The sequence below is a fragment of the Balaenoptera acutorostrata genome, chromosome 1, assembly GCF_949987535.1.
Source record: "Balaenoptera acutorostrata chromosome 1, mBalAcu1.1, whole genome shotgun sequence".
Lineage (NCBI taxonomy): Eukaryota > Metazoa > Chordata > Mammalia > Artiodactyla > Balaenopteridae > Balaenoptera > Balaenoptera acutorostrata.
In genome coordinates, this window is record NC_080064.1 from 154,543,610 (window position 1) to 154,568,969 (window position 25,360).

Here is a 25,360-nt window from a genome sequence, read left to right on the forward strand (position 1 = left end):
AAATCTTCAGGACATTGGATTTGGCAATGATTTCTTGAACGTGACACCAAAAGCACAGTTTGGGATGATGAAAAAGTTCCGGAAATGGATAATGGTGGATGGTTGCATAACAATGTGAATTACTTAAGTAGTGTCACTAAACTGTACAGTTAAAAATGGTTAAAATTCTAAACTTTATGTCGTATATTTTACCACAATAAAAATTATTATATTTCATGCATACAAAAGAATATAGAAAAAAAGCAAACATTAAAACTAGTTTATCTCTTACAGCAGGATTTTCTAACTATAGTACAGTAAAATTAGAAATAAATAGCAAAAGTTGAAAAAAAATCCAGGAAAAAAAAATCCTCCTGGTTTACTCTTGAAATACAGAGGAAACCAAATCTGTAACTAAGAATGACTTGAAAACAATGCTAATGAGAATATTAAGAACAAAATCTACGAGATATGGCCAAGGCATAGTCTTAAATATTTTTGTATTCGCAGTCTTAAATATTTTCATTACTTAAATAAGGGGGATTAAAAACAAATTAGCCATTTATTTATTTTCAAATAAATTTCTAAAAAAAGAAAGGAGTTAAGAATAAAAGGGAGATAAAAGGGGAAAGCAATAGAATAAATTGGAATTTAGAGTAGAATTCATTTATTTATTCATAAATAAATTCAGGAACTTGTCCTCGTGTGTGTTTGTGGTGAGAGGTATAAAGACCAATAGAAGACAAAAGTAATAAAATAAACTACTAGCAAGCCAAATCAATTTAAAAAAGCAAAAGCACATCTGTAAAAATGTATAAACGATACATGGAAAGTAAATATAATTCAATGGAAACTAAAATAAATTTAGAGTTATTTGTGTAACTATGCTAGTGTTTGAAAATCTGGATAAGATGGATTTAAGAAACTCTGCTTTACCAAATTAGACTCAAGTAGAGATAGATAGTCTAATCATCTGCCTACCTCTACCTGAGGGTCCCCTTCCTCTAGTGTGGGTTATTAAAGAGAAGGATTTAGATCAGGCCCCTGTTGAGTTGACCACCTGGCATTTACTGGCCAGCATTCTGTGCTTCTCCTCACTATTTCCAGGTCCCTTTGTTGATGGTCATATCCTGAACTTTGGGATATGGTCTCCTTGATAGATACTGAGCCCTCTATGAGCTCCTATGAAGGGGTAAATATAGGATAAGAAACACTATGCTTTAGATCCCTGTTGCTTTGCCCTTCACAACATCACACAAGGAGGTATAGGATTATCAGATTTTATGGTAGGGTTGGGGTAATGACTGGGAATCTCAATTATGAAAGAAAAAATTTTAAACTGTATGCTAACATGACTTTTCCTATACTCCAAGAAATAACACTATGAAGTTAACCCCTAGTTAACCCATGGAGGGCCCCCTATGGGTGCTACTAGTTCTAATCTTGTTCCTCCTTTCCACTCTACTGGATGACTCCTTATTCATTTTTTGGGAAATGGCAACCTTGCTCAAAAGAAGTTGTCCCTCCAATATTTTCTCAGCAATGCCTTCCTGAATTCTAAGTTATTCACTTTAGAATAAGATCACAGACATTCAACAGAATAGTACCTAGGGGCCTTGGCAACCCACATTTTGCAGAAGGTACCAGGGGTGTGTGGTGAGGGGAGCTTGGAACTCCAAGTCCTGCAGAGCAGCTCAGGGTGGGCATACTTAAGTCTGTTCCCATTCAAGTTTTCCCCAGTGCAGACTTGCAGACTTTCCTCTTTAGTCTTCCAAGTGTCTAGCTGGTAACTGTTTAATCAGATGTCCATACAAACATCCCTAGGACAAATGTTCATTCTCAGAGGTGATACAGTCTAAAATCATTAGGAGAAGATAAATATCTTCTTAACTTGTCCATTTGCAAGTTTGCTTCTCTAACAGTGGAGTTACAACTTCACATTCATGGCAGGACAGAATTCTCAGTCCTCTTCTCTTTTGTTGCTTTGTGTCATCATTGTTGATAGAGGACCTTTTACTGTACTAAAACCTCCAAGTTACGCTGTGAGAGATGATCAATATTGGCATGAGATTCATCTATTGTATAGATGCTAAGAATCTGAAAGGCTTAACCCCAATGCACAACTAACTGTGGATCCGTTCTTGTGGGTCTCAGCACTGAGCAAGGAACAAGTTACTTTTCATCAGAGGCTCCTGAGAAGGACCATCTCACTGGCTTTGACCTGGAAGGGCCCAGACAGGATGCAACTTTAAGCCTGGGGTTGGGGTGGAAGGTGTGTGTGCGTGTGTGTGTGTGTGTTAGAATGGATAGATAGAAAAGGGAAGAAGAAGGTAGGCCAGAAAAGGAGGGCCTCCCAGACACCAATCTCTGTTTGGACTAAAAGGGAAAACTGGGTGTTAGTCTTCAGAGCAACTTAGTTTCTCCCTTTAGACTTTGTTTCGGACTGTGTCCCCTTGGGCCTGTCAGAATACAAAATAAGGCTTATCTCCAAATCAAATATCATCATGAGTTATCCCCTAGGTATGCCATACCCCTTTTTGAACTTTAAAAATTACTGCTTTTTAGGGTTCAATGAAAGCACTGCCCTCCTCTCCCCAGGGTGAGTTGTCCAATAGCAGGACTCTGAGAACTTCTAGTTTATCACTAAAAAGCCACCTTATTTATTAAAAACAATACACTTACATAAATTACTCAGCTACCAAAAGTCATTTAAGAAAAAATTAAAAATATGAAGCTTCTGTTCTTTAAAACATGCTTTCACTTACTTTACTTCACTTCCATATTGTTTTTTCATGAGAGCCTGGGTCGTCAGAACAAGTACCTTTGTCTTAAGCCAAGAATTCTAAGAGCCTCAACAATAGTAACCGTACTCACTAACACTGTAATTCCAGAGACGTTTGCTCTCTGGTAAAATTAGGTTATTTGATAGTGTTATCCTCTTTCTGAAACTGACAATTTTCCTTCCTAGTTTAAATTGTCATTTTTTGGCCACAGCTTCAGTTAAACAATACCAATTATTTCACAGATGGCCTCACATTCCCAAACTGTAATATCCTCCAGAGCCTTTTCAATACATCTTACGTCTACATTTCTACCCTTACCTTTCAGATCTGTTTTATACTCAGCACAATCTATTATCCATAACCGAGAATATCTGAATTGATGCAGTAAAATGAACCCAGACTGATCTCACCAGAGCGCTGACATGTTAGACAGCTGTCAGCCTGCTCCGCAGAGAGCATTCCAGGGCTCTGAAGACTAATAATGAAAGCAGCTTGGTGGAGAAATGGGTCAGAAAGCCTTCAGATTTTTCTTTCATTTTCTTTTTTTCAGTTCTAAAAAGGGGCAATTTGATACCCTTAAAAGAATTTTTAAAATAGAAAAAGAAAGACCTCATCTTACCACCCAAACACAAATTAGTTTCATAATTTTTACATTCCCTTCTAGTTTTTGCCTCTATGCACACATCTTTTTTTTTTTTAAATATAGATTTTGTGTTGTGAATCTACAATTAAGTGTTTTTTTTCCACTTGATACTGTATTATACGTAGTTTTCATGTTTTTACCTTTTTTCATATTTTTACTTTTTAGTGTTGTCACAATCTTTCATAATGTGAGTGTGCTACGATCTGTTTAATAATTTCCTTATTATTGAATGGCAGCCATGGCTCCCTAGCATGGCTCAGGATAATGATTAACCACTGGTTAATACCATTTAATAGACATAAAAATAACTATGAGTTATAATATTATAATTTTCTGTAATTGCAATGATAAATTCAGAGCTGGGATAACGTTCAACTTCGGAACAAGATTACTTTATGTATCATATCTGATACCTCCTGCTGCTCACTCTGAAGGGTTTTGCCCTGAGTGGCAGCCCAGGGCAATAGAGCAGCAAGGGTGCTCCGAAGTAGGGCTGCCTGTGTTGGAAGCCTGGCTTCACCTTTACTGCCTGTTTCAGTTTAGTAAATTATTGAACCTCTTTACATCTCAGTTTCTTCCTCTGTAAAATGACTGTAATGATAATCCCTACCCTATGGGATTATTTAAAGATTACATGATCTAACACTTATATAGTACTCAGTACATGTTAGCTGTCACTATTATTTTAGCCCTTGTGACCTATTAGTGGTGGAGGTAATGGATCCTCACTTGGATCTGCAGTTGTATGAATATGAAGGAGTGGTTTCAGTGAACTTTTGTCTGGTATAATTTCACAAGTGTATCTATAGGATAAAAATGTTTAAAGTTATCACTTCAGAAGATCAATAAACATGTGGAACCTCTCCATCCATGAGATGATGGCAAAAGTTAAAATATGTAATTTTCTTTTTTTTTAATTTTTATTTATTTATTTATTTACTTATGACTGTGTTGGGTCTTCGTTTCTGTGCGAGGGCTTTCTCCAGTTGCGGCAAGCGGGGGCCACTCTTCATCGCGGTGCGCGGGCCTCTCACCATCGCGGCCTCTCTTGTTGCGGAGCACAGATAATTTTTTGATAATCTAAATATTTTTATTATTATTATATTTTTTGTGTTTAATAAAATATGTAACTTTTAAAACTCACTCAACGGACCAGGTTCTTTTAAGAATATGTGTTACTCTACTCTGTGGAAGAAAAATATTTGACATGCCTCACAGAGCTCCCCCCAAATAAGTGTCTGGTACTTCTTAACTTCTATTTTTTATTGGACCAAATCAAATGTGTTCTGACATAAATAATGGGAATCATAATAGCACCTACCTCATAGGGCCATTTTGAGCATTAAATGAGTTAATATTCATACAGTAGAATAATGTCTGAACATAGTGAGTATATGGAAATATTGGCTAATAAATGAAGTTAAAAAATCATCCCAATGTGTTGATACTCCTTTTAGCTTTTGCATTATGTGATTGATAATTTGATTTATATGGAGATTATATGGAGGAACTTAATTTTATTTATATGGAGATTTTGGTCATTTCTAATTTTTAGCTTTTACTACAGTGCTGCCAGTAAGCATCTTCATGCATGCAGTTATGTGTTTTCTTCATTTAAAATATATCCTTGGGCTTCCCTGGTGGTGCAGTGGTTGAGAATCTGCCTGCCAATGCAGGGGACACGGGTTCGAGCCCTGGTCTGGGAAGATCCCACATGCCGCGGAGCAACTAAGCCCGTGTGCCACAACTACTGAGCCTGTGCGTCTGGAGCCTGTGCTCCACAACAAGAGAGGCCGCGATAGTGAGACGCCCGTGCACCGCGATGAAGAGTGGCCCCCGCTTGCCGCAACTAGAGAAAGCCCTCGCACAGAAACGAAGACCCAACACAGCCAAAAATAAATAAATAAATTTATTAACAAAAAATATATATATATATCCTTGAGGATGAAAATCTCAGGAGAGGGTTTGCTGGAGCAGTTTCATGAAGACGTGGTTTCCTTCTGATCAGAAAGTTTTGCAGGAAGTGGGCCGGAAGGAGTAGAGCTAAGGTATAGGGCACTGCTGGAGACGGCAAAGTCAGGAGAGCTGCAGAGAGGTGAGGGTCCTCCTACCAGCATGATAGTTCAGTGCTGCTGGGTGTTGGCAAGGATGCAAAACCAGGGTGGTGTGGTGAAAAGAGTAATGGTCTGGAATCTGGAGAAATGACTTTTACATACATCTATGCCTCTCTCCTGAAATGCAAAGTTGTTTTGTCTCTGTGGGTCTCAGTTTCCCCTAAAGCCTTTCCCAGTATTAGGCTCTAAGAGTCCTCTAGTTCTGAAATGTTAATTAAATACCTTATACATGCCAAGATCTGTGTTTGGTACTAGGGTTGCAACAATGAGTAAAATACAGTAAGTCCCTTGATGTAGCTATGTAAGACAATTTAAAAGGTAAATTTAGAGTTGGTAAACTCAAGTGATAGGCAAATACAGAAATTTATAGAGGCACGGGAGAGGGGTGGGAGAGCACCCATCCCAGCCTTGAGGGGTGGGCCCTGGCGGAAGGGGGGAAGTTTTCCTAGAGGGGGTAGTGGTTGAGCTGAGTCTTAAAGGATGAGCAGGAATTAAGCAGACTATGGGGAGAGTGAAGAGTGTCTGGGCAGAAGAGGTGGCCTGGGTAGAGGTACAGTGGGAATAGCAGGGCGCCTTCAGAGGACCAGTGGTTCTGTGTCCTCAGGGAATCCAAAGCATGGCAGGTGACCTGAGGTGTGTCTGGGGAGGTGGCCGGGGTCCTTGCACATCACTGTAAAGAGTTTAGGTTTTCTATGTACCATTTTACCCAAGGATGGCTTTGGGTATATGCTAGCCTCCACTTGCAGCCAAGACTGTCTTGATTTCCCCATACCTTGACATTTCTTTCCCCTGGAGGCTCAGAGCACCTTGCTTTTGACCACTAGCTGTCGCTATTGAACAGATCTGGCTGCCCACAGCTAAAGGCCAATGGTGGTGTCCTAGGCTGCTAGCTCACGGCGGCCCTACCAGATGCTTGAGTGTGCCCCGCCTCCTCTGGGTCTGTTCATCCGTCCTGAGAGGTGACTCACAAGTAGGCACGCAGTGAGGAGGTGTTGGTAGCCCTTGAGCAGAACCTGGGCAGGCTGGGGGAAGGAATTGTGGTGAAGTGCGGTCCACCACACCACCGCCGTCAGCCACTGGGTGGCGCTGCCACCACTGACCGCAGAAAGGGAGGCCTGTGAAAAGGGTAAGTCTCTGGATAGGACTGCTTTGCTGCTTTGGGATGGGGTAACTTTTGCGTCCACTCTGTTACCTGGAGTTCGGGGGCCACAGGACTGGTCAAGGACAGTGTGAGGGAGGTCTGGAAGCACACCGACCCAACAGTCCCAGATCAGCCAACACTGCCATTTTTCGGGTCCTTCAGGCCTCACCCCTGGCTGGTGTGTGTTTTTTGACTTGTCCCCAGTTTCCACCCTTTGGTTCCAGGTCATGCAATGAGCCAATACACCCTCCCCTTTGGCTTCTGTTTCCTTATTTTCCTTCCCAGCAACTCCCATCTCCAAAGCCTCCCCATTCAGCAGGTGCTCATCTGGTACTTTTCTTTTTTAGGAATCCATTTCCCCCTCTCCTTTTTCCTGTGGCATTGCTGTTCGCTGTGAGGCTGTGTCCTCACCCTGTGTGTTCGGGATCTGTGCAGACTTAATTCTGCTTCTCCTGGCTTTTTTGCCTCTGGGCGTTGTAGTTCTAAGTACTATTTTACCTTTTCAAAAGTTCTCTCTTTTCTCGTCTGCCTTTTCTTTTCACATTTGCCCTGTCTTCGTCCCTGTCTCCCATTCCCCCACCTTTTAAAACCAGAGAATTTAGACATATTCTAAGTCTAACTAGAAAACTTGTGAGTCTAACAACTAGAGAAGTTAAAGAAGTTAAAGTCTAACAACTAGCGGGGGAGGATATAGCAAGTAAGGGGTATCCTGACTTTTCTTGGCATCCTTCATGAACTGGCGACCCTCTGGGGTGGGCTGGTGATCTAGGGGTGCTGAGAGGCTGACACTGAGGCAGACTTGCTGGAGACATTGTGAGACAGCATGGGTACTTATGTGTTTTTCTTTTCCCTTAATGCTGCAAGTTAGTTTGGTTCTCATACCTCCCTTGAGAAATTAAGGGATGCTTCTGGGACTTGATTAGCATATGTGTCCCCGTGCTCTGGGATGGGCACTAATAAAGAAGAATGTGGGTTCCTGGCAAATTCCCTGGACAGCAGGCAATGCCAAAAGGGGTAAGGGTTCTACCCAACATGTAGCATCCTCAGAGGGGAACAAGAGCACACTCTGAGCCAAGGGAAGGTTAGGCCTGCAACTAAGGTCCCAAAGGACTGGTTAGTAGCATAACATATGCTGACTTCTTCCTCTCACACAACTTTAGAGCCTTAGTCTCCAAAGGGGATGTGTTGCAGGGACTACTGGGGTGTAGGGAGAAAAATATTAGAATTTCTCTTTATTTTTTTATCTTGTCTTTTTAAGATTTCTCTTTTTGCATATGTTTTGTGCTAGTAAATATTACATGCATATATTATATAAATAGTAGCTATATATCTATCAGAAATACATATGCCTAATCATTTTTTAATGATGAAGTGTGGGATCCAAAGTTTCAGAGATCACTGCTCTGGAGAATCTTTGGAGCTTGCTGTGGACTCTAGTGGAGGCCTGTGATGCTGGCCCAGAGCAGCCCAGCTGAGGAGAAAGGCCCAGCCTGTGTGGACAGACTTGGTGGCGAGGTGGGACTTAGTTGTCCTTGAGAGGGAGCTCTCCAGAGACAGCAGCTGGATGACTGTCCCCCATGCCCATGTGAGTCTCAGCCTCTGAGGTCACCTCAGGGTCCCCTGCTACCTGATATCTTAGGGCCTTTTATTACATTCTTTGCTGAGGAGAGGTTTCCTAGTTTCTCAAAAGGAACTTTGAAGAGGTGGCAGGCCTAGGATGTTCTCCAGCATGGGGGGAGCTGTGGCTGATTAGGACTGTGCAGATGGTCAGTGGGAGGGGGTCCTGTCACCATGGTTAGGAGCCTGGCATCTTAGGGACCGTGTCCTTCTGCTCTGACTCTATCTCAGACTTGTTTCTGAGGTGATTTACGTTTGTGACAAACACTTGTGGTTGCCTAACGGAACCCCATTTTTGTTTGGGGTGGAAATGTGCTCAGCTGAAAATTCCATTTCTCAACCTCTCTTGTAGGGACCCAAGATGTGACTCTAGCCCATGGGATGTAAGCTGAAGTCCTGGCTGGGGCTTTCCTGTTGGCTGTTTATTAGGGGTCAGAATCAGCTGGTGCACACATTTGGCCCTTCACATTTCTCTTTTTTTTTTGGCATGATCCTGAAGGTGGGGCAGCTGTCTTGTGACCCCACCGTGACAAGGAGGAGGATGGATAATTGGAAATATAGAAGGAGCCTGGCTGCCGGAGGTGCTGTTCTGCTCTTCCAAGATTTTTTGTTATGGAAGGAAAAGAAATCTCTATTTGATTCAGCCATTGCAGGGGTTTTTCTGTTGCTCCCAGGGGAATGCAGTGCTAGCGAACATGAAGGTGGACTCAGGGCTTGCAGACACTTGGGTTAAGGCCATGACTTCATGCAAGATGCTGACGTCCTTAGAGTTGAAGAATGTGACCGTCCCCTGTCTCAGGGAGCCCTTGTTCCCTCTTCTTCTCCAGCAATGATGGAAACAAGCTGTCCTGTTACTTGCAAGTCCTTGGAAGAGGAGAGAGGCATTGAGCTGGCCCTTTAAGAATAACTAATTCTGTTAAGAATGTGGAAAGTGAAAGTCAGGCTGAGTGCTGGAGCCGGCTGTGCAGGTTTGAGCGAACTGACGGTGCTTAGCTCTGCTAATACAAATTCAGTGGTGGCAACTGGTGGCTTCAAATTGACCATGGTGAGAGTATTTGTATCATGGAAGTAGGCAAATATTACACATCACGGCTTTTTTCTTTTTTTTCCTTTTCGGGAGAGCCAGTTGTTAAGCATTTACCAACACACCCTTGGAAAGACCACAAGTTTAGTTTGCTAACTACCTTAATATTGTTTTATAGCTTCTCTGCTTTCCCCATGCTGCCTAATAAGTTATAAGTGAGCAGAATCAAGAAGCAGCTGATTTCTACTGAACTCAGGCTGAAGTCTTTTATGTATTTATTTTTAAAGATCCTTGAATTTTATTTATTTATTTATTTATTTATTTATTTATTTATTGGTCTTAGTTGTGGCATGCAGGGTCTTTTGTTGTGCAGGGCTCTAGGCATGGGCTTAGTTGCCCCGAGGCATGTGGGATCTTAGTTCCCCAACGAAGGATCCAACCCACATCCTCTGCATTGGAAAGCGGATTCTGAACCACTGGATCACCAGGGAAGTCCCAGGCTGAAGTCCTATTATGCCTTTGGGCCTAAGGTGAACCCTATAAGTTCAGCCTGAAGGCAAAACTAATTTTAATCTGACTCTGGCTGTAAACTTGTCATCCAGTCAAGCCCCAGTCTCGGCATTTGTCTCCTTTCCACCTCATCAGCCTCCTGCCCCCATCCTGTTGACAATCTACAGGGCCTCAACTCTTGCAAACCTGGCTTCTTGCCCCAGTTGTGCCACCCACAGAAGCCCCCGATTCTGGGTCTGGAACAGCAGTTTCTTACTTGCGTCCACACACCTTATCTTCCTTATGAGCACACCGCATGCTCTTCTTACGACGTGACGTGACAACCCTCTACCAAGAGGTGGGGTCTGTATGTCCTGTCCTTGAAATGGGGTGGATCTTCATAAACTTGCTTCACTAATAACATATGGTTGGTTGTAATGGGCAATACAGCTTCTGCCTGGCTCTGTCTCTCAGGACACGTGCCTTTGGGGCCCGGAGCCAACACGTAAGAAGTCCGGCAGCCCTGAAGCTGCTTGGAAGAGTAAAGTCATGCTGCTGAAGACAAGGGGATTGTAATGTCCAGGTTAGTGAAGACAGCAAATGATGAGGGTGTCAGTGGTATTGATTCTCAGACCTAATTTCTGAGATCATCCCCTTTGGATTCTGGGGGAAAACCTCATGTAGTAAGACATTTAACCTCTACCCAAGCAAATTCTAAGTCGCTTTTAATATTGTCCCCACCCTTCAGTTAAGGAATTATTGCACTCTATGTCATCAGCAAAGTCTGTGAAGAGGGAGCCTCATTTCTACAGGAGACTGAGGAGTGTTAATCTGACTGGTCAGAAAACAAGACATCTACTAGACCTCATTTTACATGTGTATGTGTGTGTGTGTATTATGCTGTATAGTCGGAAACCAGACTTCAGGATTTTGGTCCATTTTCTCACACACAGGTTCAGTCAGGTCTCTCCTGCTCCCTTGCCCTGGACATAACCTGGGAAGGTCCATGTTATGGACTAAGGAAAGTCCAGCCATATTCACACTCCCAGATCCAGCTCCTTGTCCATGGGGCTGGCAGCTCAATGGACTCCAATTTGTTCTGCTGACCAGCCATTTAGATTAAGAAGCGAGAAAAGGAAATTTACCCTACACTTCCAGATCCATGTCTTGTGTCCCAGCATTACTTCGCATGGAAACTCTACATTTGGGAGTGTTGGGTTTGTGCTAGATATACACCATCTATCCCTCCAAACACTCTCCATCCTTTTCCACCCTGCTCTGTGTATGGGTATGCTGACCTGTATTGTTTATATCAATCTACACTTTGCCCCTTTGTTCACCTAATAGAAAATACCAGCAAGAAATCAGAGGGAGGGAAGTGAATGAGGCTGGTATATTTATTTCCCCAGATCCCTCCCCTGTGGTCCTTGCTGGGCTGGTGGCATCCTTTAACTGAATGTCATAGCTCCTGTCATGTGGCACTCTGCAAACACTTCTTTCTATCTGGGCTTTTATAACAGTTCTCACCTCTTTTCCCAATGGTGGGCCTAGGGTTGGAAATAGCTGCAACTAACCCTGAGATGCTACATTACCTCTGTGATTTCCCTATAACCTTGCCCACACTTTTGTAAAAAATCTCCTTTTCGGGGCTTCCCTGGTGGCGCAGTGGTTGAGAATCTGCCTGCCAATGCAGGGGACATGGGTTCGAGCCCTGGTCTGGGAGGATCCCACATGCCGCGGAGCAACTAGGCCCGTGAGCCACAGCTACTGAGCCCGCGCATCTGGAGCCTGTGCTCCACAACAAGAGAGGCCGCGACAGTGAGAGGCCCGCGCACCACGACGAAGAGTGGCCCCCGCTTGCCACAACTAGATAAAGCCCTCGCACAGAAACGAAGACCCAACACAGCCAAAAATTAAAAAAAAAAAAAAAAATCTCCTTTTCATTAACCTCTACTAAAATTATCAAGTTTGCCCCTCTTACCTGTTGGGGGACCTGGCCAATATAGGGCTTTATTGAGTTGCTAATGTTTTGTTTCCTCTTTGGCTGTAGTCAAGTGATGCCTGGCAAGTGTTTGATAGATACTTGTTGAATGAATGAATGACTAAATGTGTGAGTGACAGGATTTGAACTCCAACCCCTCCTCTACAAACTTCTAATATACTACTGAGTGTTCACATGTAGAGTACAGTTGCTTGATGCACTCTGAGTACAATAAACAAGTGTAGGCTCTGTGGCTCCAGTTTCCAGGAACCTCCACTTCTTTGGATTTGCCCTGGTTGTTCATACCCAGATGTCCTCCTTCCCAGAGGAGCAGTATGAAATAATATAGAGTATCTGAAATATACAAAATGGTAAAGACACGATGTTCACTAAATGAAGAGCAGGATGATTTCTTCAACTCAAAAAGAGATAAAAGGTTCATATCACAAAATAAGAAATGTACACTGAAAAATTTCACATGTATAGGTTATGGTTTTAATGGAGCCGTACTGAATGAACTGAAGTTACAGCCATGAGGTATGAATTTATAAAGTTTATGTGACCTTTATTATAATTAATATTGACTAAGCATTATAACATTATTACATATGAGATAAATTTGATACAACTATCTTGTAATTATATCTATTGTTACTATCAGTTTCACAATTGCTGGTTCATGACATTCGTACACTTTCTACTGTATAAGTGTTAGAGGAACTTCTTTAAATTGTGAGATGTGATATGTGACTTGCTACCCCCTGGGGACACTCATATCTCTCTGGGGAGATACCTTCGTGATGGAGCTCATGTAAATATCAGGCAGAATTGTTCCAAGCTCCCTTATCATGCCTAGCTCTGAGGAAGTGCCTAGTTGTTTATAAATATTTCCATATTATAATTTCGTAAGGAGAGAAATTCCAAGATCTTTCTCCCTGGATTTCCCAGCAGGAAAGGAGTCAAGACCGAACTGTCATAATACACTTCCTTTTGGCGCAGAGCTCCCCCTTTGATAATCTCCAGGGCACATTCTTCCTTTGGAGATGCTTCTGCATTGTATATCCCAGCAGTTCCTGTCATGGCTGTTTCTGTAGAACGACAAAAGAAGAGTGGGGTTATCTAAGACTAGTAGAGTCTACACGATAGAAGGCCTGCAGACACCAACAGCTTAGCTTTTAGGGGCTGTTGGCCAGTGCTTGCTCCGCAAGGTCCACGGGCCCTGGCAGGAATACGTGGAGAAGACTGGGTATGTTTAGGGCCTATTGGGCAAAGGGAGGCTTAGTGTTCATACGGGCCCCATCTAACTGGATGAAGATTTGTGGAGGCAGCTGGAGGTTACTTGTTGGGAGATTTGAATCATACTCCTCTCTTGGGTGTTTTGGCTGGAGTGAGGGAGTAATATGGGGGAGCAGAATGAGGATAGAGGTCATATGATGGGAAGTGTCAGTGGGCAAAACCAGAGTGAGGTATGATAACGACTACTGATTTATAAAAGGAAATGACGGATGAGAATCCAGGCCTTTGCTCCCTTGTCAACACCAACCACTTTCACTTAGAAGGAAACTATTGTTACCTGCTCTCTTCCTCCAGGTATTCGTGTCCTTCTTGCCCAGCTTCTCTCTCTCTCTCCATCTTTGTTTCACTGTGGTTCTTTGTCTCTCTCTCTCTCTCTCGTTCTGTAACTACTACTCAATTTACTCAACTACTCTTAAAGTTTTCTATTTAAAAAAATTTTTAATTTTAATTTATTTATTTGTCTGCGCGGCATGCGGGATCTTAGTTCCCCAGCCAGGGACAGAACCCGTGCCCCCTGCAGTGGAAGTGCAGAGTCTTAACCACTGGACTGCAGGGAAGTCCCTTAAATAAAGTTTTCTTATCATACTTGCCACATGTTTTAGATAAACTTGCATTTGGACTTACAGAAAAGTTGTAAAAATTGTGCAAAGTTTTTCCTTATATCCTTCAATCACAACAACATAACCATTGTATAATTATCAACAATAGATACGATAGAATTGGAACAACCTTACTAATTAAACTGCAGACTTTATTTTTTCACTAATATCCTTTATATATTCCAGGATCTTATCCAGGATTTCACTTAATAGTAATTTCTTCTTATTTTCCCTCTTATCTCTGACAGTTCCTCAGTCTTTCCTTGTCTCTCATGGCCTTGATGCTGTTGAAGAGTACTGTTCAATTGATTTGTGTAATGCCCCTCAATTTGGGTTTGTCCACTGTTCTTATAATTAGAATGAGGTTATGAATTTTTGGTAAGAATACCCCCAAAATGATACTGTGTCCTTCTCAGTGCATCATATCAAAGGGTCCATGATATCTATGTCTTATTACTGGTGTATTATTAAGGAAAACAAACTCACATTTGATAAGTCTCACATAGGAAAATAATGGCCATTGAGTTTTCATGAGGACATAAAGTGTTCAGAATTGGGTCATATGATGAGTGTGGTGTCACTCAGCACACTTGGTGGTCAGAATGGAAAGAAGGGTCAAAGAGCAGTCAGAGGCTCCACTAATGACAGTGGAGCCCCTTCATCAAAGGGGGACTAGCGCTGTCACTGGTTTTCATTGCATGACACACGACGATATCAGGGAGTTCAGCACCCTCTTTACCCACAATGGTAAGAAAGACAATCCATCTACAGGCCATTTATTCCAATCTCTTGACCTTACCTGTGTCTATGAGGCCAAGGATACAGAGGGTGATCGACACATTGACATTGGTCACTGCATATTCCACCCTGACAGAGGAGAAGAACCCATCCAGAGCAAACTTGCTTGCAGAATAGGCAGCAATAAGTGGATTAGCTGTTTTCCCTAAATGATATAGAGATGGGTTAACACAGGGACCTATTTCAACTCTGACAGAGCTGATCTGTGTTTTATCAGTAGCAGGCTTTGTAACCCCTGTGAAGTCCTTTTACCCTTTGAGTCTTCATTTCTCTCTACTCCCCAAAGAGATTATTATGCTGTGTTGAATTTCTGAAAGAGAAAAAACATTAAGGTATCAAAGAAACTCCCCTTGATGAGACTGGGATGCAGTGTGGAGTGGGCTGCAGGAAAGCCTTCATTGAAGAGGGATTAGTTAAATTTTTAGTAAAGATGGTAAATAAGTGGATTATGAAAGAGCCATGTAATTCCACAGCTGCTAACTTTTCCACCTCTGACCCAAGAGTGCTGGAATCCAAGGGTTTAGCAAGGGCTCTCTACACAGAGACCTATCACTGATTTACTTTCTATGCAAGGGGAATGAAAACTCCTGTCTTTGTTTTCTACTCCATATCACTTTTCTTACTTTCATCAGCCTGGTTAATTCTCACTCAGTTTCTTGGAGGATATGTGGACATATGCCTGATAGCATAACCTATTCATTATACCCTTTCCAAGAGGAGAGAGTAGTGGTGTCCTGAGACCTTAGACTCTTTGCTCAGCATTATTATAACAGCTACTTTAAAATCCTTGTCTGCTAATTCTAAAATCTGGGTCATTTTAGGACTGATATCCATTGATTGCCTTTCCCTCCTGAGTATGGGTCACATATTCCTATTCTTGTATGTGCAGTAATTTTTCATTGTATCCTTGATATTGAAAGAGTCTCTGGATTCTGTCATATTCCTCCAAAGAATATTAATTTTTATTTTTTATTTTTTGGTGAGCAGTTAACTTGGCTGAAACTCTGTGTCTCTTGCAGTAGGTACCAGATGAAATCTCTGTTTAATTACTTGAATCTTAACTGGGCTTCTTGGTATCTACACTGCCCTGTGAGTATTTCAGGGGACAAATAGAGATTTGCGAAGGGTTTACATACAGAATTTGGTGCTCTTGAACTGTGGCTCTTTCCTTTCTGGGATGTCTCCCTTCACTTTCCAGCTGCTACAGAAACCCCAAACTCTTCCTTCTGCTTTTACAAGGTAGTAAGATGGCAGATTTCAATCCTAAAAATGACACTGATTGGGGTCTACCCTTGAGCACAAGCTACAAAATTGGGAAACTCATCTAGTGTCATTTCCCTCTCTCAAGTGCCAACAACTCCCCAGTTTCTTCTTTTGATTCTTCTCTTCAGTGCTTTCAATGGTTGTTTTCTGTATTTTGCCCAAGTTTGTTATCTGGAGAAGGTTGGTCTATTAGGTATTACCCTGCCATTATTGGAATTGGAACCTCTGTGAGTTTTTAAAATATAATGAAGTTTCATTCCAAATCAATGAAGGAAGAATGATTTATTCAGTAAAGATGCTGGGAAAGTTGGTTAACTAATTGGAAAAAATTGTTAGCTCCTTGTTTTATGTCATATATCAGAAAATGATACATGGAAAATTATGGCAGGTGGTGTTGTCTACCCAATATCAATTTCCCTTTCTTTAATAAAAGAATCTAATTTTGTTCAGGATAGCAATGTATTCAGATAAAAATATTTACTTCTTCAAGATTCCCTTGCTCTTTTGGGTAGTCATGTGATCTAAATCTGGCCAATGAGAAATCTAGCAGATGGGGTCTCCAGGAAAGATATTGATTACCTGATAAAATAGACAGATTCAGGTGACATGCAGCTTTTACATTTTGCCCTTTCTCTTTCTTTCTAAGTAGACTACAGATGTGATGCCTAAAATTGCAGTAGTCATTTATGAACTTGAGGGAAAGCTGTATATTAATTATATAATTAAGGATTATAGAACAAAAATGTGGAATGAGCTTAGATTCTTGAAGATATAGTAAGTCCATCAAACCAGCCCTGAACTTATTACCTGAGAAAAGGAAACCCTATTTAGTGTTAAGCCATTTTAAGTAGAGTTTTTGTTACATTTGCAGCAGAATGAATCTCCTGACTGATTAAAAAATTCAATCATAGAAAGAGGATAATATAGGCAAACACTTACCAGATTCTTGTTTATGAAAAATCATTCTAACATAAAAGTAGAAAAACATGTAAAGGCAAAGAATATTTTATTATACAAAATGTTAAATTTCTATAAGTCGAAATGGTAACTATAATAATTTCACTATAAAGGTAAAGGGTAAATGATAAACTAGAAAATAATTTTCAACATATTAGTCAGACAAAAGCTTAATATCATCAATCTTTAATATATAAAGAACCCTTAAAAATTCAAAAAATACAAACAAATCTCTGTAGGGAACCACTCCATCTTCAATCCTCAATCATGAGTTTTGGCTTGAGATAACTCTGCAGTCAAGTTCCAGGAATGGGTGTGTAACATAGGATGTCCAATCAGAGTTTCTGATACCATTGGGTTACTGACTAGTCTAAGGCTGGACCAAAGACCCAAGCAGGGCATCAAGATACATTGTTGTTGCTTAACAAGAAATTAGTTCCCTTTTCTTCCTCTGTATCAAAACCCCAACTGAATTCATGTTTCCACCTGTTGCAGAGACTGCAGTATTCTCTCCAAATGTCTTCTGCCCCTCTTCCTTAGCAGTAGAATCCCGGATTTGTAGCTGGGCTCAGTTATCTGGAATAAAGTCCACATTTCTCAGCTTCTTTCAGCCAGATGGTGCCAAATGACTAAGTGCCGTCCAATAAGTTGTACACAGAAGTGTGTCATGTGATTTCTGGGATATGTCCTTAAAGGAAGAAATCAGTCTCTCCCTTCTCAATCCTTCCTCCTTCTTGGTTCCTGAAGGTTGACCCCAGAACTATCATGGACCTTGAAGTAGAAGCTGTAAGTTGAGAATGGCAGAGCATTTAGAGAAAAGGAAGGAACGTGGGTGACCATGGAGCTGCCATCCTAGCCCTATACTGCTTACCTCCAGACTTGATTTGCCTTTTAACTTGTTACATCCACTGTTATTTTAGGTTTTCTGTGTCAGAGAGCTGCATCTAATCCATGTTGAGAGTCTCCCTCACTTTTATGTAGCTCATGTGCCAAAGGAAAGCTGATACCATCTCTAACTCTAGGGGTGGCTTGCATGATTTATTTAATACCATCCTCCTTGCCCATGATTGTTACAGAAATGGGCATGGGGCCCAGTTTGGACCAATGAGACTTCAGCAGAATCTTGTTGGAGTGTCTGGGAAAGTGCTTTGTCCTTATGGGAGAATTTCTTAAAGTAGAAATCCTGTTTCTCTTCTGCTGGACATTTCTGTGTATGGATATGGGGGCTGAAATTGCTACATCTATCTCACTGTCAGCCTGAGGATGAAGCCACACGTGGAAGAGAGCAGAGCCAAGAGAGTCACGGACACACTGAGCTTGAGCCAAGTCAGTTGCCTGCCCTGCATCTGGACTTCCAGTTATGTCAATAATTTTCCTTGTTGTTTAAGTCAAAAATAGATCCAAATTGTTTATAAGAATAGCATAATTGTCAAAACTATGAGTTCTCGAGTTAGATGACCTGGGTGTGAAATCCCAAGTATACCATTTCTTAGCTGTAATATGTGGATAATAATATTACTAAGCTGAAGTAATCCATGCAATAGACGTAGCACAAACTGACACTTAGAAAACACTTAGTAAATGCTATTATTAGTAGTATTAGTATTTCAAATTGGTGAGAAAAGCATGAGCTGTTCAAAAAATCACGTTGGAACAAATAGCTAGCTATTTGGAGAAAAGAAAAATGCCATTCTAATAAATAAATTCAAATTATATTAGAGAATATATGTGGAGAATAAAATAATAAAATATGTGTGAATATATAACCTCAAGGTAAGAGATACTTTTTAAAGCATGAACTCAAAAGCATATGCTATAAAGGAAGAAATAAAGAGGTTTGAATATATGAGATTTAAAAAGCTTCAGTGTACTAGAAATGCTCGCCATTGCCTTCCTACACACATCCCCTTCAAAAAGGTTTTGTCTTTCCATCTACAGAAGGTCAGGTCAGTGGTAGTTAATATGCACAATGGCTTGAACACGTATCATGGTCTCTCTCTCAAGAAACTGAAATAAGCAACAGCAGGGTTCTAATTAGCCCCTGTGGATTTTGAACTAAAACATCATGTAAGATTGGGACTGGGGTAGCCATTTCCAGTCATGGAAAAGGATAAGTAAACAGACAGACAAAATAAGCGGCCACATGGAGCAGACAAACAAAATAATCATAAAAATTGGAGCTAAATAACAGCTAACATTTACTAACATATATTTAGCTCTTATAAACTAGTTTAAAGTCTAAAGGCTAAATAATTGCCTAAGGTTTCATGGTTAATGAGTTGGAGAACTAGGGTTCAAATTAGAATTCAAACTTGACTCTAGTGGCCCACACTTTCAAGCATAAGGTGGTATTTCTTCTACATAAGTCATCGTTTTTTATATGAGTGTTTCTCAGGAGCCATGTGTCAAATCCAGCCATTCCTGAGTGGGTGAAGATTCTCTCTACTCGACAGCTAAAAGCCCCAAATAGGCAAAATTTATGAAAAGCAGAAATATTTTCACTTAAAAAATATTTACTTATTTAATTTATTTATTTGGCTGCATTGGGTCTTTGTTGATGTGCACGGGCTTTCTCTACTTGTGGCGAGCAGGGGCTACTTTTGTTGCAGTGTGCAGGCTTCTCATTGTGGAGGCTTCTCTTGTTGCGGAGCCCGGGCTCTAGGCGTGCAGGCTTCAGTAGTTGTGGCACGCGGGCTCAGTAGTTGTGGCTCGTGGGCTCTAGAGCGCAGGCTCAGTAGTTGTGGGGCACGGGCTTAGTTGCTCTGCAGCATGTGGGATCTTCCCGGAGCAGGGCTCGAACCCATGTCCCCTGCATTGGCAGGCAGATTCTTAACCACTGCACACCAGGGAAGTCCCAATATTTTCACTTTTAAGCTGACAGATGAGGGTACCCGTAAAAAGGTAGGGCTAGTTACTCCTAGTCCCTTTGTAGTAGCTTCCTGGGGCTGCCATAACAAATTTCCACAAACTTGGAGGCTGAGACAAGAGAAATTTATTCTCTCATAGTTCTGGAGGTTAGACGTCCCAAACCAAAGTATCAGCAGGGCCACATTCCCTCTAAAGACTTTAGTGGAGAAACCTTTCTTGTCTTCAAGCTTCTAATGTCTGCTCCTCATCTTTGGTGTTCCTTGGCTCGTAGATACATCAATCTCTGCCTTCACCTTCAAAATTTTGTGTGTGTCTATAGCTCTTTTATTTTTATTTTTTGTAAAATGTGTGGCTCTTTTTTAAAAAAATTTTTTTGAATTTATTTTTGGCTGCGTTGGGTCTTCGTTGCTGTGTATGGGCTTCCTCTAGTTGCAGCGAGCAGGGGCTACTCTTTGTTGGGGTGCGCGGGCTTCTCACTGTGGTGGCTTCTCTTGTTGCGGAGCACGGACTCTAGGTGCACGGGCTTCAGTAGTTGTAGCACGTGAGCTCAGTAGTTGCGACATGCAGGCTCTAGAGCACAGGCTCAGTAGTTGTGGCACTCGGGCTTAGCTGCTCCGCAGCATATGGATCTTCCTGGACCAGGGCTCGAACCCGTGTCCCCTGCATTGGTAGGCGGATTCTTAACCACTGAGCCACCCAGGAAGTCCTCCTCTTCTTATTAAGACACTTTTCATTGGATGTAGTCTCACCTAGATAATCTGAGATGACCTCATCTTGAGATCCTTAATTACATCTGCAAAGACCCTTTTCCATATAAACTCACATTCACAGATTCCAGGTGGACATATGCTTGGGGGGGGGTCACCCTTCAGCCCATTATACCCTTTAGATGATGATAAAGATATTGACTATGGCATTTCATAATGTATATGTTCAGGTAGCAACAAAAATGCAGAAGCAATGGACCATGTGAACCCATAGCCTGCATTCCCATAGCAGTGATTTTTGTCCCACTAATGGAGCTTAGTGTATTCCGTTTTTCTATTCTTGATTATGACTTAGGTAACGCTCAAAATACTAAAAAGGATTCTAAGTTATTTTGCAGGAGAAAAGAGACAGATTTGTTTTTATTGTTGTTGTTCCTGAGAGGAAGATGAGAAAAGAGAGAAAGGGAAAGAGGAAGAAAGGAGGGGTACGGAAGGAGCCATGGCAGAAGAGTTTTTGAAAAATTCATCAGATAGCTGTATGGTTTCAAAAAACGTTTTAAATGGTGAAGAGAAATACTGAATTGACATAGAGATGGCCAACAGGCACATGAAAAAATGCTCAACATTGCTAATTATTAGAGAAATGCAAATCAAAACTACAATGAGGCATCACTTCACACTGGTCAGAATGGCCATCATTAAAAAGTCTACAAATAATAAATGCTGGAGAGGGTGTGGAGAAAAGGGAACCCTCCTACCCTATTGGTGGAAATGTAAATTGGTACAGCCACTACGGAGAACAGTATGGAGGTTCCTTAAAAACTAAAAATAGAGTTACCATGTGATCCTGCAATCCCACTCCTGGGCATATATCCAGAGAAAACTCTAATTTGAAAAGATACACACACCCCAATGTTCATTGCAGCACTATTTGCACTATTTACAATAGCCAAGACATGGAATCACCTTAAATGTCCATTGAGAGATGAATGGATAAAGATGTGGTACGTGTGTGTGTGTGTGTGTGTGTGTGTGTATATATATATGTAAAATGAAATATATATACATATAATGAAATATTACTCAGCCATAAAAATAATGAAATAATGTGATTTGCAGCAACACGCATGGACCTTGAGATTATCATACTAAGTGAAGTAAGTCAGACAAAGATAAATATCATATGATATTGCCTATATGTGGAATCTAAAAAGAAAAAATGCAGATGAACTAATTTACAAAGCAGAAATAGACACACAAACATAGAAAACTTACGGTTACCAAAGGGGAAAGGTGGGGAGGGATAAATTAGGAGTTTGGGATTAACATATACACACTACTATATATAAAATAGATAACCAACAAAGACCTACTGTAATACAGGGAACAATACTCAATATTTTGTAATAACTTATAATGGAAAAGAATCTGAAAAAGAATAGGTATATTATGTATAATTGAATCACTTTGCTGTACACCTGAAACTAACAAACACACACGCACACACACACACACACACACACAATACTGAACTATTAGACAAGGGTCAATATTGAACAGACTACTGAAAGTTTTTCATCTTTATTATGAAAATTATGCATGAGGTACATTTTAACCTAACTACCTATGGGAACTGTCAGTTTTTCAGCTGAAGGCTGCAGCTGTCATTGACATTCATTACAACCATATTTCATTTCTTAAATTTTGTGACCTGCCACTGACCTGCAAACCTTTAAACCAGTAGTTCTCATATTTAATTCCCGTAAGCACCATGTGTCAAGAACAGGCAGTTTTGAGCCCACCTCCTCCTCAGATTCTTCTAGTTGGTGTTTTGGGGTAGAGGCTGTGCTGAAGGGTTCAGTAGGAAAAAGGGTCATAAACCATATCTAGGGTGGTTTTAAGGGTGGATATGGGAGCAGGAAAGGTATGGCGACATAAGCTTACTGAACCTGATCTAGGAACTTACAGGAGAAATGGAGGGGGAAGGTCTTTGGAAGGGGCTGAAGTCTCTCACAATGATAACTGGATGAGCCGTCAGTAAATTATGAGTTGTTGGATCTCTTTAAAGCTCATACTAGTATGATCAGGGAAAATATCTGTCCCAAATCTAAAGTGGATATTCAGGTGAAGAAACGTATTGGACTAACCAGGAAACTTCACCTGCAGGAGGTAAGTTCTGAATTCTACTTTGATGAAAGAAAGTGCAGGAAGGGCCAAGTTGGTGGGGGAACGGGGTGTACAAAGACTAGAGGTGGGAATGAGTTAGTTACAATGAAAAGCCAATGGAACAAGAAAAATAACAACAAAGTTTATTATATTTTCTCCTCTGTAGAAGTATAGGCTTATAAGCACTTATCCAAAGCCCTTAGGGCCTGATGTGCTATGGAATTATTTTTGGAATTTAGAAGATGGTGTGAGGCGTATACAGTGTATTACATAACACTCCCAGTAGGGCCTGGGGAGGCATCCTGTTAGGAAACACATTATTATTTCTGCACTAAGATATTTGAAAGTTCACACAGAGATAAAGGCTTTAAGTAGCCTCACTTTAGTTCAAGTTAAATTAATTACAGTAAGTCCCCTACATACAAACGAGTTCTGCTCCGAGAGCACATTCGTAAGTCCACTTTGTTCGTAAGTCCAACGAAATTAGCCTATGTACCCAACTAACACAATCGGCTATATAGTACTGTACTGTAATAGGTTTATAATACTTTTCACACAAATAATACATAAAAAACAAACACAAAAAAACAAAGAAAACATTTTTAATCTTACAGTATATTACCTTGAAAGGTACAGTAGTACAATACAACAGCTGGCATACAAGGGCTGGCATCAAGTGAACAGGCAAGAAGAGTTATTGACTGGAAGAGGGAGAGGAGGTGAGAGGTGGTAGAGCTGAAGGATCGTCAGCAATAGGAGATGGAGGGCAAGTTGCAATTTCACTCACGCCTGACATTGATGGCACAAGTTCTGGTTCCTCGGTGGATTCAGTTCTATCTACCCTCTTGAAAAAATGATCCAGTGATGTCTGGGTAGTAGCTCTTTTTTTTCTCATCATAGATGACACAGTAGCACTGGATTGCATTCTGAACAGCTGCTGCAACCTTCGAGTACCGTTCTACATTCGGGTCCTGTGCCTCAAAAACTAACAGTGCCTCCTCAAATAAGGAAAACTCCCTTGCCATTTCCTGCATCGTGAATCTCTTTGGTTCTTCAGTTACTTCTTCCTCTTGTCTCTCTTTGTCCTTTTTCTGGACCTTCAATACCATCAGGTCCTCATTAGTAAGCTCCTCATGTTGTACATAAACAGTACTGTACAGTAAAGTACACAAAAGCACAACCACTTGTAGAGGATGCATGTACGTAGCAATGTACACCAGACACGTGAACTAACTTATGTGATCGGACATTTGAATGCATGTTCGCATCTTTGAAAGTTTGCAACTTGAAGGTTCGTATGTAGGGGATTTACTTGCATATAGAATTAATTATTTTTAAAAAATCCTTGGTTTTCAGAGTTTTTTTTTTTTTTTTCTTTTACCCCACACAGCTTTTTGGATTTTGAAATTGCAGATAAAGGATTGTAAACCAGTCTAGGCTCGCTAAAGGAAAGCTGAAACATATCAAAAAATAGAAAAAAGAGGAAAGAGAAAAAAACCTCCTAGGTTCTCACGATTCCAAACAATCTTGGTGCATTTCGTTAAAGTCTGTTTTCTCTTCACAGCACTATTCTTAATCATCTCCCCACATAATGCTAATTAGCTTGTGTGAGGAAACCTTTGCATTCTGCTCTAGGTAAAATATATTTCGAAGTGTCAGAGAGCTGAAAAGGGCAAAACCCCTCTAAAAACACAAACTTCTATTTTTCAAAAAGGATCTTTGAGCTAAGAGGCCCTGGTCAAAATGGAATAAATAATACGTAACAGGATGTTAAAATACGAGTTTTCCTGCTCTAATTTCAGCTGAGGTTCAAAGACTGAGAACGTAGTAAATGGCAAAAGCCTCCATATTCTGAAGGGAGGTTCCAGGCTACCTGTACACCTTATGTGGGATGTGGTAACACAAACAAACCCCCCCAAAACCCTAAAAATAAAATCTAGTTTGCAACACGTAGACCCTTAGCCATCCCAAGGGAATAAAAAGGGCCGAAGGTGAAGAGGTTGGAAAGGACAGGCGTTAGGGAGAGGAAAAGAACAGCGTCTCAGTGAGCTTCCAAGAAGAAGGGGTTAATCCTTGTGAGAGGAGCTTCAAGGACACCTCATGGAGAACTTGTCCCCAGGAATTTGAGGGGCACTAAGGGCTGGGGTTTGACCCAACCTGAGAGGCACTGGTTACGGGCAAGGCCACTGCAGAGCTAGTGCAAATTGTGTCGTATGTAAGGGAACTCTCCCTGTGGGGGGCCTGAAATCCAGCCCACACTCTGCTTGCCAACCTGCGGGTCTTGTCCCAGGGCTCATCACTTCTCCCCTAGAGTCATTTCCAGTCCTGCCCAAAAGGACAGCCCTATGTGATAAGTGTATTCGCCTGTACTCCCACTGTATTCTCAGAGTCTGAGGGAAATAACATAAGCAACTGCTGCCCAGCTCACAGGAAGAACTCTCAATATCCCAGCAAGGACCTCCAAAGAACCCATGAAAGCACCCAGTGGAAGAGTCAGGTGTGGTCATCCTCCCAGTTCAGAGAACATGAGCTTTCAACATGCACTGTGTCCAGAGGAGACTGATGCTGTAATAGCTGGGTACCAGCCAAGGAAGATCTTTCCTACCCCGAACTTTTCTTCCCTGCATTCTCCCTTTCCTTTTATAGGAGAGGCTAGAGGGAGCCTGATGAGTAGGGAGATGGGGAACAGGAGGAAAAGTTGAACACGTGTCTCTTTCCTATCCCAGGTCTCCTATGACAACAGGTTCAAGCTTGATGAGGGGAGAAGCTTTACTTAAATTACAAATGAATGGACATTTTAATTACTGAAGTGAGATCTTTCCTGAGACTGGAAGCAGCTGGAGAATCTTTTATTATCCTAGAGTGTTGCCATCTGCCCTCAATCACAGCCAGGTTCAGAGAAGAACTCACCCATAGAACAGGTCTGAAGGAAAGA

At 41.3% G+C, this 25,360-nt stretch overlaps 2 protein-coding genes across 6 annotated transcripts in view; one reads left to right on the top strand and one right to left on the bottom strand.

Moving 5' to 3' along the window:
• Nucleotides 1-25,360, top strand: part of LAMB3 (laminin subunit beta 3) — a 164,743-nt gene that overhangs the window by 26,901 nt on the left and 112,482 nt on the right. The gene's annotated exons all lie outside the window — the stretch shown is intronic.
• Nucleotides 12,312-25,360, bottom strand: part of HSD11B1 (hydroxysteroid 11-beta dehydrogenase 1) — a 33,038-nt gene continuing 19,989 nt past the window's right edge. Inside the window, exons 5-6 of the mRNA XM_007163963.2 lie at nt 14,466-14,609; nt 12,312-12,859 (exon numbers count right to left, since the gene is read on the bottom strand). Coding sequence (XP_007164025.1) covers nt 12,642-12,859; nt 14,466-14,609 — 362 coding nt within the window. The 3' untranslated portion in view covers nt 12,312-12,641. The remainder of the gene's footprint in view (nt 12,860-14,465; nt 14,610-25,360) is intronic.